This window comes from Dromaius novaehollandiae, chromosome 3, assembly GCF_036370855.1.
Source record: "Dromaius novaehollandiae isolate bDroNov1 chromosome 3, bDroNov1.hap1, whole genome shotgun sequence".
NCBI classification, from domain to species: domain Eukaryota; kingdom Metazoa; phylum Chordata; class Aves; order Casuariiformes; family Dromaiidae; genus Dromaius; species Dromaius novaehollandiae.
Genome location: NC_088100.1, coordinates 89,340,653 through 89,357,213, shown reverse-complemented (window position 1 = coordinate 89,357,213; position 16,561 = coordinate 89,340,653). Strand labels below are relative to the sequence as shown.

Here is a 16,561-nt window from a genome sequence, read left to right as displayed (position 1 = left end):
AGGCACCAGTAGCAAAGAGAATGCGATGGAAGGTTCCTAATCGTGCTGTGTCTTTGCTCTGCTGCAGAAGGTTGCACAGAGATGGACTACTCCCTAAACGGTCTTCTGCTCACACCTGAGGGCACCATTATGATTGACAATCCTAAAGCTCTGATGGCAAATGATGCTGCTCTGGTAAGCGCACTTACATTACTGAAGCGACATTCTGAAAAACCACATGATTTTAATGGGAGTATGCTGTGACCAGAGGTTGCAGGAAGACGTCTAATTAAACACAGTACTTTGCATGAGCCCGAACACTCCCTGTGTACTGCACTGAAACACTGTCATGGATGATAGGGCCTGTCAGGTGCTAAGTGTTGCATCACGCAGCGGCAGGAGGCAAGAGGTGAGCTGTGGAACTGCAAAACTGCTTCGTACAGATTTGCTGGAACACCACAGTCAGGTACTTGGGTTGTAATCAGTACTTGACCTTGCCAGCTCATTTGATTATATCAGAAATTAAAAGATTATCAGAGAAATCAACGTGATTAAATATTAACTTTTACAGTTGTGTGTGTGTGTGTGTGTGTGTGTGTGCGCGTGTGCACGCACACATGCACACATTACATACACACACACACACACACAGAGGGAGAGAGTTAAGCTAAAGGTTTGTCCCTAGTCATTGGAGAAATTCTTTTGCCACTTTTGCTAATGATTTATTGTGGCAACAGGCCAGCAAACATTATTAGCTGGGGCAATAATAAACCCATGTTTGTGTGTTTAAAGGACTAATGAAACTGTAAGGAGCGAAAAAGATGTCCTTCTGAAGCCTCAGAAAATTTTGTTTTCAAAATTCCAACAATGTAGAAGAACTAATAGCTCCACTATCCCATTAGAAACATCCCTTTACAGTTGATTTTGACAGACAGAAAGCAGTTAGGATTTGGGAACAATAATCTGACCTGGAATTTTTTGAAATAGAATACAGCCAACCACATGTCCAAACTGTACCGGAAGCTGCTGCACATGGAAGAAGAGACTGAGCTGCTGAGAGAGATCAATAGAGCTTTAAGAGAAGAAAATTTGCTTCTTAAGGACAAGCTGAAGTGGGACACAAGCCACCACAAAAGTCAGTGCCTGTCATAAACAATGTCTCAGTATTTCATGCTTTTGCTACAGTTCTCTCTCATTTACCAGTACTGCCTCAGGACGCAGGCTGTAATGAGAGTTCACTTACATCCTACTGACTTTTTTCCCCTTCTGATGAAGGGAATAAGGCTGTCACTTTTCATGACAGTAAATTCAGGATTAATTTTTTTGCTTATTAGTTTAAACTTTATTAATAATAATCTCTTGCATTTTAGAGATGAAATCAGAGTCACCTAAGATGATGAAACAGTCTCTGTCATTGAGAGAATCTGAAGCAATGCACAGTCCTCGGACCAGCTGCGATGCAGAATTTGCTAAGGCCCTTAAGATCTTCTATCAAAACATGAATGTAGTAAGACAGCAATTCCTTCAGTTGAAGCACTCCAAGCCACCGGTACCTAAGCTTTCCATGGTGTTTTAAACATAGGCCTCTTTCTGATTCCACAGAGTTTTGTGCTAGCTTTAGCAATCTGAAAGTGAAGGTATCATTGGTCTTGTCTCTTGCTATAATCTGTTTTTAGTCCTGGAGTGAGACTCATTTCCATGCATTTTGTGCAGCACCTAAGGTGCTGTCAAGGCCTGAAGATGATGTAGTCTGATATGCTAGTTGTAACATTAAAAAAATTGAGCAAACTTCTCTACAGAAGTGTTCGCCTATGGGAAAGGAATACTTTAACCAGGCCTCTTTTAAGCAAAGGTATTTAGCTGGGTGTTGACGAGGAAGCTGGCTTGCCTCCACCTTCTTCATATATTTGCTTTCCAGAATGGGTCTTTTTTGTATTTTTTACTTTATATAAGCCCTTATTTCAGGCTCTGACAAATTTTCTGCAAGTAAGCAGAAAATGAAGCTTCAGCACAGAAAACAACCCCCCAAAACCAAAACCCATCAGCTTCTACAGCAGCATGATGCAAAACAACTTTCTGACTGACTCAGTATTCAGTAAGTCTTCTTGACTGCTTGGAAAGGGAGCCATTATTTTTCTGAAGCTCGCAAGTAGGGCACTTCCTGACGTTTCTAGGCTTTCTTGGTATGACCTTTTTCAAAACTATTCCTGTTAATACTCAATAGCCCAAACCCTCAATTTCTTGCCAGCAACACTGAAATAGCCAGAGTTTTCTTACCCTGCACAACCAAATCTTGAAGTCCTCAGCTAGTTTTGCTTCCGATTAACTTTTAATACCTGTTTTATCAGGTTACCTGGTTTCCACTATTGTAAGTAAGTTTTTTTGTAGGTAACAAAAATGAAATAAAACACATCCTATAGCAAAGCTGGATAGAAAAGATGTAAACATCAGTTTGCTTTGGCCTCTGATCAGCATGTTAGGACAGACAGAGTTGGAGGGACATTCCAAACCTCAGCAGTCATTTAAAACATCCTGTAGTTGAGTACAATAAATCTGCGAACACAAAAGAGGGCTTAGATGCTTTGTTTCTTTAGGAAGTAGTTACAAAGACCTTCCAGGCCTTTAGACTGTCATGGACAGAGTAGCATGACCTGAATTTTAGTCCTACAACTCTTTCAGGCCTGGCTGCATTAAGGAATCAGAACCATGTATCATTTTCCCTGTTTACAGGCACATTAGTACCTGATCACTGTTAGCGATTTTGCTTACTCCGGCCTAATCAGAGCCTACAGTATTTTTAATAGTAATTGTTGTGGTGATGCAGATCAAAACCTGTTCTCTTCTCAGAAGAGAAGACTTTAAAAGTGACATCTGTTTTACATAACAGAAATTAATTCTAGGTTTTATGAAATTACTGTTCCAGTGCTTTTCTCCATAACTGTATGTAATGCTTTGGTGTAGGCTTTAGCATTATTATAAAACAACTGTCTTGCTCCTCACCTTGAAACTTTTTCTGCAATGAAAGAGCTACAATGTATATGAACAAAGATATTACATGCTTACAGGTGGTCCATTTCTAAAACCCACTGCATAATTTTCTGGGTAACTAACTAATAGCAGGATGATTGGTGATTACTTTAAGGACAATAGATGCTGTCAGTCACAAGAGCTGTGCTGAGCATACATCAAGTATTAGTGCTATTTGGCAACATGTATTTTTGAAGTTAGTTATGCAGCTAACACACATTAGCCAACCTGTGGCTCTTAAGCCTTATAAGCTTGTGTCCTGTCCAACTCCTACAGATGTTCCTGCAGGAGAACAAGTGGTGCAATTTATTTGGCCAGGCCAAAAAGAAGTGCTTTCATTTCCAAGCACCTCATTCCAGCTGTGATGTGCTGAGTCTCCTTGGCAAGAGAACATACTACTACCATCCTAATTTTAGTATTTAAGGTGTGGCTTGTTCTGTCAGTTGCCTTACCTTTTACTCAATTACCACCTTTGTTAACCTGCAAGATCATCAGGTAGTCTTTGCTGTATAAACAAAACATGTCATGCATGTTGATCCCAACTCATTCCTTTTATTATGTTTTAGCAGGAAGATAATCTGCAGATACTACGTCTTTTTACAGAGAGACAGTCACAGCTGATAAACGATTTTGGGAAACAACTTGAGTCTACCATTTGCAAGCTTAAAAGTGATGTTGCTGCTATAGTTAAGAAGAAGCGGGAATACACAGCATATAGCAAATCTTGAGGAGCCACTTCTAAGAACACATCTGAGTACAAGTGGGTTTTAAGCTTGTCATTAAATTCTGTAATGAGCACAGTATATACATCATAGCCAAAGCAAATATTTTACCCATTCCCTCAGCATGTTTATTTATCATTCATCAGTCCTTTAAAAAAAAGTACTACTTACATCTGATTTGGGCTAAGATTAAAAATGAATTTATAGCATTTCTGAAATGCCTAGTCTGTAACAGTGCTCTGATCTTAGCAAGCTGCAAGGGCAAGTTACCAGAACTGTTCTGATAATACGTGTACATGTGTGTACAAAGTTTTTTTTGCTAGGCAAGTTATTGTTCAACCACATTACAAATGGCCAGGTACAGACTTACAAGAGGTAATTTAGTATTTACAAACAAATGCGGAGCTTCTTTCAGCACAGTTCAGAACACCAGATTAACTTCTTACAGTTACTACCTTGTCAAGTCTGCTACTGGAAATAGTTACACTGCAACTGTGTTTTCCTGATGCTGCTTTGCACACTGAATATACTCTACTAGAATGATTTGTTCCCTTGACAGGATGAAACTGCACTGGGTCTTCAGTTAGCTCTGTATTACAACAAGGTCATACTGACAAGCCCCACCCTCTTTGTTTTCTCTTTTTAGTACAGCTCACTCAAGGAAAGTTAGTAAGGCTGAAAGTCAACAAACAATGAGACAGCAGTATAGTCAGCTGATCTTTAAAATACCCTGGAAAAAAAATGACTCCTTAAACTCCTAGAAACTAAAACTATGCTTTTGTTTCACTATGGATGCTAAAGCTTTAAAAATAAGACCACCACACTAAGTAACAGTGCCTATCCCAAACAGGTGTGAAGAGTAACTGCTAAGGCACTTGTTATCCAGGGCCTGCCTGCTTTAAATAGTTGGGGGTGGGGGAAGAAGGCTGTGGTTAATTGTCAAGTAGATTCTATAGTGGTTGCATTAGTAATTTTAAATTTATGCTGCTGTTCTGCAACTTAAGTTGAAGGAGATTAAACAAAATTCTGGAACTAACACTTGATCAATCACTGACTTACATGTTCATGAATTAAAACTCAGTACCCTTTACAGGTTAACTCACTATAGCAACTACTATTAACTCAATGTTTCTTCTGTTTTTGCTGTAAAAAACAGCACAGTTAAACTCATTATTTTATGATTAGGCATTAACATCCAAGTGAGGTTTTTGGAATGAGACCCAGATGTTAGTTTATGCAGTTAGGGCTTGACTTCAGACTTCAGGCTTGGTAATAACTGAGAACTCCATACCATGTTTGTTGAGACGATCAATCAGTTTTGTTTTAGAGAAGGCAGCTCCTGGAGAATATACACCACCTCTGTTAATGAAAATCAAATGAGAAAAACATTAGTGGCGCAGTGATTGAGCAATACTTTTTTTTTTTTTTTTTTTTTAAATAAGAGAAAAATCGATCTTTTTCCCTGCCTAGAAAAGAAAAAGCCACTTCATTCCACAGGAGAGAGCATATGAGGAACTTGGCAAGCTGGTTAGAGTTACAGGTTCATTTTTGCATCCAGCAAACTTAACAGAAACTTTGCCATTGTCTGAGAAGACAGATACTAATGCAACAGATATTGCAGAAGTGGAACTAAAAACTGTCTTCATCCTTTCAAAGTGGAAGGCAGATGAAGGAGTAAACAGTTTTAAAACAAGTTGTGGTGAAGTATCACCTCTTGCATAGCAAGAATTGTGTTTAATAGCGTTTCCATTTAGGTGCAGTAACACAGAAATCCACAGGTTAAGATCTATGTTTTCAAATCGAAATATGTGCACAGTAACTTTAAGTTAGATCATGCTCTTCTGCACAGGAAAATACTTACTGTGCAGGCAGACAAGCTGCATCTTCCAGCAGAGCCACACCTGCTTGAACCATTGCAATTGGTGTAGCAATATAGCCAGGCTCTGATAAAAGAGAGATTTGTACAGTATTTTGAAATGTAGAATTCATAATCCTAATCTTGCTCTTACATATTGCATGCTGAAGAATCATCTCCTCTTTGGTAATCACACAGCCATCCCCATCTGAGAAAAGTGTTTCTACCTGGTAATCATCCCCATTAGCTGCAGCAGTCCTTAAGATCCAACCCAGACAAAATGCCCGTTTCAAATACAGGCCTATGACCACACACCAACCATGAATGATCATCTCACAGTGTAAGAAGCCTCTCCATTACAACAAAAGCTTTGCCCATCCTGTACTTGAGCTCAGCCTTTCTGATGCAAGACTGCTGCATTCAGTTACATTTAAAGTAGCTATGCTCCATTAACTCCTTTCCGAATATCCATTCTTGCTTGTCTCCAAAACTTCAGGTGACCTCTCAAAAGAATGATCTGAACACAAGTGTGATACAGCTACAAAGGAGATTTTATCAGATCGATCTACATTCACCCAGAGGGGACTGGTAATAAACAAACAGATAATAAGCCCAGGTTGTAACGGAAGACTACCCTTAATACACTCTTTCTTTACTGCTCTACTTAGAGAAAATGAAAATTTAGGTGGGGAGAGGCAGAAGGGAAGAGAAGGACACGAACACACACTAGTTAGCTACTTCAAAACAAGTCACAGTCCATGCTCGTATCTAAAGTAATACTCTCTAAAGGCTGCTGACTTGTGTCTATGTTGCAAGTGCTCTACCAGGGAGAAGGGAAATGGCCCTGGTAGCAACATAAAGCTGCATGAGAACAGGGAATGTGATGCAGAAGCACTTTGCTGCTACTAACATACTCACCTGGCCCTTTCACTTGGGTACAGATCTTTACATTTGGTTTGCCCTTCTGGGGATCTTGCCCTTCACTGTATCCCTCACCAAAAAAGGTCATTGAAAAGGAGGTTTCATCCATCTGTAGTGGACAAGACAAGAAGCACACTCACCAAAACTGTCACTCACTTCTATCGCACAGCCAGAAGTAATAAATGTAAATGCCAAGTACTATGACACATCTAAAAGTGAAAGTAACTATTCTGAGTTATTGCTAGAAAGGTACAATCTGATTTAAATAACTTGGATATACTAATCACTTTCACTTTGCTGGAACTATTATTGTTCTATCTAAACTCCATTTATTTTCTCAGTGCTTTCAGTCTTGGGTTTTTGCTACTCAAGTCTCCTTTTGCCATTGAGTACCGTGAGCCATCCAAGTAAATAAGACAGGCCCAGCTATATGATACATTTTTGTTATGAGTTGCATATACTTTGACGTCTAATGACAGAAGGCATGACTATTTAAATATACAAAGCTATGTGAAGAGGCATACACAATGTGTATTTAGAAACAATTTTTTTTTTGAGACTAAGTGATGGCCTCCAGATTACTATTAGCATAACTTAAACAAATTTCTTCATTAACTGTGATACAAGACAGACAGTTACCTGTTTCTGGGTTGGTCCTTTCTTTGTGAAGCGTCCAGCAGAGAAAAATTCTGGGTACTATATAATAGGAGAGAAAAAGACCAACAGTGAACTAAAGGAAAAAAAAACTGAAACCACTTAAGTCTTTTGTGTTTTAAACACTTACTTTTATCAGAAGTTTTCTTCCAAAGCTAAATTTCACAAGAAGAAGAAATAAAATGCCAGCAAACATCAGCTTCACAACAGAGCCAAAACCACCCACGTTTGCATAAGCAGCATACTGTACCTATGGCAAAAACATATTTGCAGTTACAGATTGCATTAAAAGTTTTTTACACTGATTCATTTCTAAAAATAAATCTATCCCAGAATTAGGATGCAATTTTTTCATGCAATACATAGCTATTTGAAGAGGACCATAAGCATGTATCTTAGTTCTAAACAACTCTCTGAATAATGTTTCACCTTTATAATTCATAGTGAGAAGAGAATACCACTACAGAACAGAGACAAAGTATGGTAAACAAGAGTGGAAAACTTTCAAGAAAGATGTCTTCTGGTATCTGATTTCAGGCTTGTTTTAACCTATACTTGTTTTCCTCCTCTTTATGCTCTAAGAGAAACTGATCCTTATTTTAGAATTCTGGAGTAGTGGTGGCAAGCCTTTCTTATTAATAGCCCCAGGTATAGTTTTAGAGCACTGTTTGCCACCTATGTTTTATTGGTGCCAGTGATTCTGCACAGCTGTTCTAGATGTCCCTGGTAGTGGTTTCCTCTCAGGAAACTATGGCAAACAAGAACTAAACATCCTGTTTTCCACCAGCAGTGATATTCTTCTCTTCATGTCACTGGTACTCTGCACACCAGAGCCCCAAGTATCAGAGAGTTCATATACAACATATAACCTCTTTGCCACAATGTTTACTACACTATACTGACCTGACATACTGTTTGTTACACACATTACACACATTGCAATTATGATGCCCTTAAAAGCTCCACAGATATCACAAAAAAAAGCCTCTGCACAGGTACAGAATATGTTTTCCTTCTGTAAGGCTTTTTTTAAAAAGTGTACACAATATAGAAAATACACATGCATAGTTTTACTGTATATTTACTTACAATAGTGCAAAATGTAACTCACTTTTACTTCAGTCATGCAGTTACCTGTGGCGCAGAGCAACCACCCAGATGTCTGACGTAACTATTTTCATTATCTCATGTAAACTACTGTTTTGCAGGATTCAGTGGTATAGAAATGGTTGATGCATACCTCACAGTTTCTTCTGAGAACACCAAATACAGATATCACCACTGTTTTTGAACATTGGGACAGGAAAAGAAAGGCTTCAAATTCTGTTTCCTATTGTGACTATCACCAGCAGAAGTGACATGCCAATTGAGCTGTTTATAAATGAAATGCTAGTCAAGCTCTCCATAGTAAAAATGGACATACAGCTAAAGAAAGCTGAACATACAAATGATCACTGCAGTCACCTGAAAACTCAGCATATCCAAGTCTACTCAATCCTGGACATATCCTCCAGTGCTTCCACAAGAAACTTGAGTGTAAGAAGTCTGGTAATCTGTACAGAATTCTGATTCTGTACATAAGGCACATCAAACACTGAAATAAAACCCTCAGAGTATATACATCATGGATCATACACAAATTACATTTTGAGTTGTGCTCAGGAGCAAGCATACAGCCACAGAGCACGATAAAGGTGCCCTTACTCGACACAGTTCATTGTTATGATTGATTGCATGCCATGCATCTGCTAAAGCAAGTTAGTCCAGAGATGATAAATGACGTGACTGACTTTGAAGGCTACCTTAGGTGCAAAATTACTTATAGTCAGTATGAAAATGCTATATTACATTGTAAGATACATTTACTAATATACTTCAGTGCTTAAAACAACTCTACTGCCCTTGCTTGGGTAAATGCTAGGGCAAAACAACGCTCTGAGCCTTCAGATTTTGTGGCCCTATGCTACATTGCCATTCCCTAAAATTGTGAAGCCTACCTTTCACACATTTCTGTGACCAAGGCTTCCATCCCCTACAAGTGCCTACCCAGAAATCAAATTGCATGAGAACCCCACAAGAAGAAGAGACTCTTAGGAACCATCATGCTAACAGCAAAAAGCAAATTCATCAGGTAGCATATCAGGTACAACCAAACAAACTAGAGCATCCAAAAGAACTTGGACTGCATCAGGTCAAGCAGCTTCCAAAGGTGATCAACAGAACAAGCCTCCTTACCAGAAGCAAAAGCACACTGCACTTCATTATTATTTATCTAACTGTGGAAACCCTGCTACACAGATCCTGCACAAGGAACTGTTACTATATAAACGAAGGATGCACACAGAATGATAATGAAGATACAGTATACAAATAGCAGTAACTTACAGGTGTTTCCTGCAACTGTGTGTGCAAATAACGCTGAGACCGTTTCACAACAGAAACATCAGATCCCATGAATGGAATGGAGTACTGTTTGAATTCCTGACTGTAAAACACAAGTCCTCTGCAAACAGAAAAAAACCCATTCAAAAACAATGTTCAAATGTCCATGCAGACAGAAAAAGATGTTCATAATGACACTACCAATGCCGGCTTTCTCTCGAGCATTTTTAAGACATCATCTATTTTCATCGAGTTTAAGCAAACCAACACAGCGATTCCAATTTATTCCTGATTCACACGCTGTAGCCAGGATTAAATCTGATATTTGAAAGAACATTTTCCTCACGTTTGTTTTTCCCATTCTACTGATCAATTCTGAAATCAAACTCAAAAATTTGCCGCATCTCTAAAAGGCTTTTAGAACAAGTAGCTTCGAGAGACAGTAAATACTAATGCGTGTTATTTTTCAGTAAAATATAAACAAATCAGTAAACCCAAACATATCTTTAATTCTATAAGTGTATATGTGTGCATGTTTTACTAAAGTCTTAAATGCATCTTTTTAGCATTTAGTAATGTGTATCATAATATATATAATAAATCTTAAACTGTTAGAAGACCAGATATTTGACGTCTTAAAATTCTTTTACCTTCTGGTAAGTTTTGCACCCACTACTGGAACAGGGGTATATCCTATCTGTTTTCGAAGCTTCTTCAGATTGTCTTGATCTGCAAGGCCATGAACAACTGACTTCCAGGTCCCATCATGTATACAAGATCCCTGGTGATATATCATGAAACAGTAAGTAATTCAGTATCTAAAGGTATGAAGATACTGTTTTAATAATGACCTGACACAAGGAATTACTGCTGCTATGATAATTTCTTATATTATCCTTGTATGCACTACCAACTATATTAAAAAAAAAAAAAGCAAAGAAAAACCCAGCCAAACACTGAGATTACTGACAACACTTTATATCTCTGTTATAGTTTACTTGTATATGGATCCTTCCCACATCTATCTGCAATAAATTGTCTGCAAGAACTAAATAATTCTTGAAATGGCTTAACACAACTAATTTTATGCAGACAGACAGCCTATGCAAATGAGCCCTACAAACAGGTGTTTGCTTGGGATACTTTCATTACCTTCTAAAAAAAAGTTCTTAGACCTATCAAAGAGCTGCCAGTTTGTTTCTTGTTCTGAATTAATGTAACAACATTTCTTCAAAGGGGGTATGTGTGTGCTAGCACAAATACCTCTGAGTTTCTAAGACAGTGTAAAGCAACTAACCTCAGGTCCAGATTTCACTGTCAAGAAACTTTCGACGGCTGTTAAGGTACCTTTAACAGAGGAGAAAATATAGGAGGTAATTGCTTGGGATACACAGTCATACTAGTTCACACAGCCAGAGTACACACTGGCAGACTCATCTGACAGAGCACTGACATCACTAGCAGAAGAGGCAGAATCAAATCTTTATCTTCAAGTAAAATAAACTAAGATTAAGCTCCACAGCTATTTTAGTTCTCAAATTTCATAAGCAAAGTACTTCAACAAGGGTCATTAATACTATCTTTACTCATTAAATATTGTATTCTTTTTATCTAGCTAATGAGATAACATAAATAATCAATGAAAAACTGAAAAGGATATCAAGAGCCATATTTAGGTTTTTTCCAAGTTTTGAAATAAAGGATGAGGGAGGCTGTGAAAACATAGATGAACTTATGGAGTTTGGCAGACCTTACTATGAAAAAAATCAATGTATCCCCAAAATTTTAATTTTAAACATAGCTTATGTTTTGCAAAGGATGCTCAGCTGATGCACAGCCAAACAAAACTCCTCCACGTTCTGCCTTTTTTTGCTTTGCTCAGTTCCTTCTGAGATTAAAGAACTGTTCCTCTAAGAGCAAATTTAAATGTAACAACAAACTGTATAGAAAGGTGGTAAAACTAGAAAGTCAAAAAAGAAAGAGATAAGAGACATCTTTACTCAAAATAAGTATCAGACATCAAATTATTAAACCCACAAACAATCATATACTCATTTTCCTGCCTCTCCTTCTCCCTCAAATCAGATTTTCCTATAGATTGTTTGAATAAACTGAAAATTGATACCCTCCAGTGTAAAGCAATCCTACTTAACAGCAATTTTAATAGTACATATATGCAAAGTCATACACTTTGATACTCTTACTGGTCCTTCCAATGGAAAGTCAACAGAGAGGCATTTGGTGGGATCTAGACTGAGTATGCTTCCACTGAACAAAGTATCCTCATTTGGAATTAGGATCAAGTACTATTTGCATAGAGTTCAATCATATCACATTTATTCTCAAATATATTTATCTGCTTTCAGTTGCTTCCAGCCATTCTTAAGGAAAAAGGCATTGCACAGCACTATCCATCTACTTATGCTTCTACACCACCTTCTTAGTGCTTGCAGTATAGAAAGACGACTTATGAAACATGATTACCCACTAATTTCCATTCCCTTTGCCCTAGCCTTCCTTTGTCCCAACTGTCTCTTCCTTACAAAATTCTCACCACACAGGAGGCAGCATGCTGAGGCTTGCCTAAGGATGCCAGCAGGCCAACTGAAGCACGCTCTTCCGCCCTTCAAGCAAAGGTTCTGTTCTTTCAGTGAATGGCATTATTTTGAATCCCTCCTCCACCTAATCACCAGTTTCCTCAAATCTAATAGCAATGTGACCTGCTTTTAAATTTTCACTTATCAGATCTGATAGAAACTGGTTAACTGGTAAAGGGAGGCAGAAAGAGAGACAGAAAGAGTTCCCACACAGGCTTTCTTGCTTTAGAAAACCAGATGAAAAACATGATCTCTGTTTCTTTTTCAGCAGAAGGTCACACTTAAGTAAGTCACCTTTCAACTTGTCTCTGGTGTACAGTACTCCCATATCTGCTGGTATAGAGTCAAAGCCACAGCTTCCAATGACATATACTCTCTTTTCTGCAGCTTTTTCGTTGTATTTCAGGTACATCCCTTCCAGAAACTAAAACACAATCACAGCAAATATTTTAAGCAGAACCCCATATTTGGCAATACCCAACATTAACCATCAGCACTTTACTTTATCACAGTACTCCGCATACTTCAAACAAGCATCTTTGAGGCAGAAATATTACTCCTACTTTATGGTAGAGAAATGTCACAACAGTGCAAAAAATTGTCATCTATACAAAATTCCCATGTGAAATCACAACCAAGACTGATAGTAGAATTCCTAAGTTTTTGATTTCCAGAGGGTTTCTGCACAGCTCGTCTAAAAGTAATAAGACTATACAAATAATACGTATTAAAATTAATATATTTTAAAATTAATGCATCTTAAAATTGCAGATCAGGAGACAGAATTTATCTTCCTGTTCGAGAACATTAGCAAAAACATGAAACATACTAAACAAATACTCCTTTACTAGATCCCCAACATAAGGTAGTATTTTTCCAATGTCACATACCTGAGGTTCTCCACTGATGTCAATGCAGCTTGCACCATTTTCAACACAAGCTTTTACTACAGGTTCTCCAAAAAATCTATACTACAGGAGGAAAAAACACCACACGTAACAAAAACAAAGCAAAACCACAACACAATCCACCTGATTTGTTTTATCTAACATATGTACAATAACAGTAAATATCTGAGAGCTACAGCTTTCTAAATGGGGCAAATATAACAGTACTTCTCTCTTTTTGGGGGGGGGGGGTGGGGACCAGGCAGGAGAGAGGAGAGAAGGAACACTGTAAGGAACTTCAGCACTGTTAACTGAGTTTAGTGCACAAAGTACTCAACCACGTTTTTCCCAGAAGGTAAGACTACCAAGGACAATTTGGTATTACTTATCTTGCTTTGTGGTTCTTACATTAGTGTCATCTGCATATTCTCGGCTGAACTACTCTAATTTCAGAGATGTTGACATGACGTGGCTGCAGCTCTTGTACTTCGATCCACTCTGAATGAGCTGCAAATTTTGCCTCTGAAAGTTTTAAAGGGGCCACGAACTTAAAACAAGAAGTCTACAGGGGAGGGTGCAGGGTGGGGGGGGGGGGGAAAGGGTGTTCGGCTCTATTTTCAACCCTAACAACACTTCAAATAAAACATTTTGGCCAAAATCAATCTTTCCGAATAGTCTCTTACGTTGCCTGTGAAAGATTAAAGCACGCCCGCTGCAGTGCTATGAAAGTTTTCTGAATGTGAACCATCAAACTAGAGCATGTGGCAAGAAAGCCTTGCGAGACTGCAGTACATGTTTGCGGCTGGATTGAACTGTACGAAGAGCCTGGATCCCACACTGACGGCTCGTTGAATTCCAGAGACCAATTCCGAGGTTTTCTGGTAACCTCCGCAGCTCTCGCGGTCCCAAGAGAGACGCGCACCCGCAGGCGTCGGGGCGCGGGGGCCGGGCCTCGCACCGCCGCCGCGCACCGTCGCCACTCACCGGGCCCACGCAGTTGAGCACCAGCCGGGTCTGCCTCGCCATGGCGGCCAGCGAGTCTGCGTCGCCCACGTCGCACAGCAGCACGCCGACCTCCGCGCCGAGCGCCGCCTTCCCTGCGCACCGGACACCGCCGTCACCGGCGGCATCTTCACCCCCTTCCCCCGCGCCCGGCCGCCGCCCCCGGCGCGGACTCCGCCGCCCGCAGCTCCCCGCCGCCGCGGGGCCCGCCCCGGCCTGGCTTGGCCGCCGCCGCCCCTACCCAGTCTCTCGGCCGCCCGCTCCAGCACCGCCTGCAGCTTGTCGCGGCTCCGCCCGGCCACGGCCCAGCGCAGGGGGCCGCGCAGCTCGCCCTCGGCCGCCGTCCGCGCCACCTCCTCCACCACGAACTGGCCGGTGAAGCCCGAGGCCCCGAAGACCACCAGCTCGTAGGGCCGCTCGGCCCCGCCGCCACCGCCGCGGACCGCCATAGGCACAGGGACCGCGCGAGCCGCCGCCACCGCCTCACTGCGCGTCGGCGCCAGGCAGCGGCCGGTACCAGAGCGCGGCCCCGCCCCCGGGGGCGGTGCGCGAGGCCCGCCCCGCGGGGCGGCCGTTGCGGCCGTTGGCGCGGGGTGTGGTGGTGCGGCGCCGGGGGACCGTGACCCCGGCGGGGCCCTGGCGGGCGTCGGTGGCGGCACGGCTCGGCCTCGTGCCCCGCCAGGCCTCCAGTCGCTGCCGCACCGCTCCCCCCGCCCCCCCGGGGGAGAAGTAACCTTTCCTCTCATTTCACCAAATGCAAAAGAGAGGAGCGCTATCTCCCAGGGCCTTAGGGGATTTCTGACATACCTTGAGAGATAAATGTCTACCAAGAATTACTCTAGGGAGGTTGGAGGCTAGCAGTTTAAGCAACGGTGTTTGTAGAGAGACGTCATTATTATTGATCTTGCAAAAGATGTAATTCCACATTACAAACAGGGCTGCACTGTGAATTATTAATGTACGTGTTTTAGCAGGTAGAGCACAGACAGTGTAGATGGGCTAAGGACTGTTACGAATCCAAAAGAAAACTTTAACTGGCTAAAAGTAAAACGGTCTCCTCCCAAAACAAGTATTTTAGTTTTGCTCAACAGAAAAAGCAGAAAAAAAATCCCCAAATTGAAGCTCCCCTTGGAAATTGGGGGGGGGGGGACGACAACGCCCCAACAAAAACACATTGCTAAGGAACATTTGCAACTGCCAGATGCAGTGAAGTGTGACCATATCTTCTGTGCTTTCAGTGGCCAGACTGCTAACCTGAACCCCACAGGGCTGCAGGGGAAGGAACCTGGTGAGCCTTGCTCCTCCAGCCCCTTCTCCCAGGGAAGATCTACGATATCTAAACTGATCCTGACAGCTGCTTGTGTAATCTGTTTTAAAACCTCTAGTGACACAATTCTTCACACCATCCCCAGGCAATCTACTCTAGGACTTTGATACCTTCACTGCTGGAGATACTAACCTAGATCTCCACAGCCTGTGGTTTCAACCCCATACTATTTCTCCTGTTCCTGGTGGATATAAATAAAAGATTGAATCCCTGAAGAGTATATAAAAAAGATGATGCAAAGCTGGCAATTTTCATGTCTCTCTTCTGTCTTCCACAAATTAAAAAACCTAGATCTCCACAGCCTGTGGTTTCAACCCCATACTATTTCTCCTGTTCCTGGTGGATATAAATAAAAGATTGAATCCCTGAAGAGTATATAAAAAAGATGATGCAAAGCTGGCAATTTTCATGTCTCTCTTCTGTCTTCCACAAATTAAAAACCACCAATTCTTTTGATCTTTCCTCACAGGTCACTTCATAGACACATCCTACAGTTGTTCTCCTCTGAATTCTCTCCAGCTGGTTTGCATTTTTCTTGATATCTACTGCCCACTGCTAGGCCCCATATTCACATTACCAGTACTAAACAGATTGAAAATGCTATGTGATGTGCCTCAGGATTTATCCCTGGCTTTATATATGCCCCAAACACTTGCCTTTCTTGCAAGTGTCACACTGTTGATGCACATTTCATGCATGTCTTTGTGATCTGTTCCACCTCAGAGGCTTTTTCAAATCATTGCTGCCTTGCCAGTCTTCTCACATCTTGGCCTTGTGCTGAAAAGTAATGTGAAGGTTCCCCAAACATTCTTCGTGAATAGGTTCTAAACATATCATTCCCTGAGGCAGCAAGATTCACCTAAGTGATCCTCACCTCCAAGCGTCAGCTCACCACTCCTTGAGTAGTGCTGCTCCGGTTGTTTGTAGGGCTCCACCATTGGCTGTATAAATGAAACCACTCAGTCTATGGACAAAACACAGACTGAGGGAGGGAAGGACAAAGAAGGGTTTTGGTTTTGTGGCTTAATCCAGATCATTGTGTTGATCTGATTCACAGAACAACACTATGAAAAACAGCTTACTGAATTTGAGATCACTGGAGATACCATTAGTCAAGCTGGTCTCCTACTACCATCCTGTCCTTCCTGCACACTGGGATCATTTCCAGTTGTGTGCATAATACTAACTCCTCTTAACTGCTTTCCTCT

The 16,561-nt window shown here is 41.0% G+C and overlaps 2 protein-coding genes across 2 annotated transcripts in view; one reads left to right on the top strand and one right to left on the bottom strand.

Annotated features, from left to right (window-relative positions):
- LOC112984630 (kinesin-like protein KIF28) overlaps positions 1-3,734 on the top strand; it is a 33,697-nt gene extending 29,963 nt beyond the window's left edge. The window contains exons 20-23 of the mRNA XM_064510177.1: positions 68-174; positions 967-1,114; positions 1,350-1,486; positions 3,573-3,734. Of these exons, the coding sequence (XP_064366247.1) occupies positions 68-174; positions 967-1,114; positions 1,350-1,486; positions 3,573-3,734 (554 nt within the window). The remainder of the gene's footprint in view (positions 1-67; positions 175-966; positions 1,115-1,349; positions 1,487-3,572) is intronic.
- On the bottom strand, positions 3,539-14,572 carry SCCPDH (saccharopine dehydrogenase (putative)). The gene is made up of 12 exons (XM_064509424.1): positions 14,268-14,572; positions 14,009-14,121; positions 13,028-13,108; positions 12,432-12,561; positions 10,838-10,887; positions 10,191-10,321; positions 9,544-9,661; positions 7,289-7,408; positions 7,144-7,200; positions 6,502-6,613; positions 5,590-5,671; positions 3,539-5,087 (listed from the first exon to the last, which is right to left on the bottom strand). The coding sequence occupies exons 1-12, from the start codon at positions 14,473-14,475 to the stop codon at positions 4,982-4,984; spliced, it is 1,308 nt and encodes a 435-aa protein (XP_064365494.1). The 5' UTR covers positions 14,476-14,572; the 3' UTR covers positions 3,539-4,981.
- Between the last annotated feature and the right edge of the window lie 1,989 nt (positions 14,573-16,561).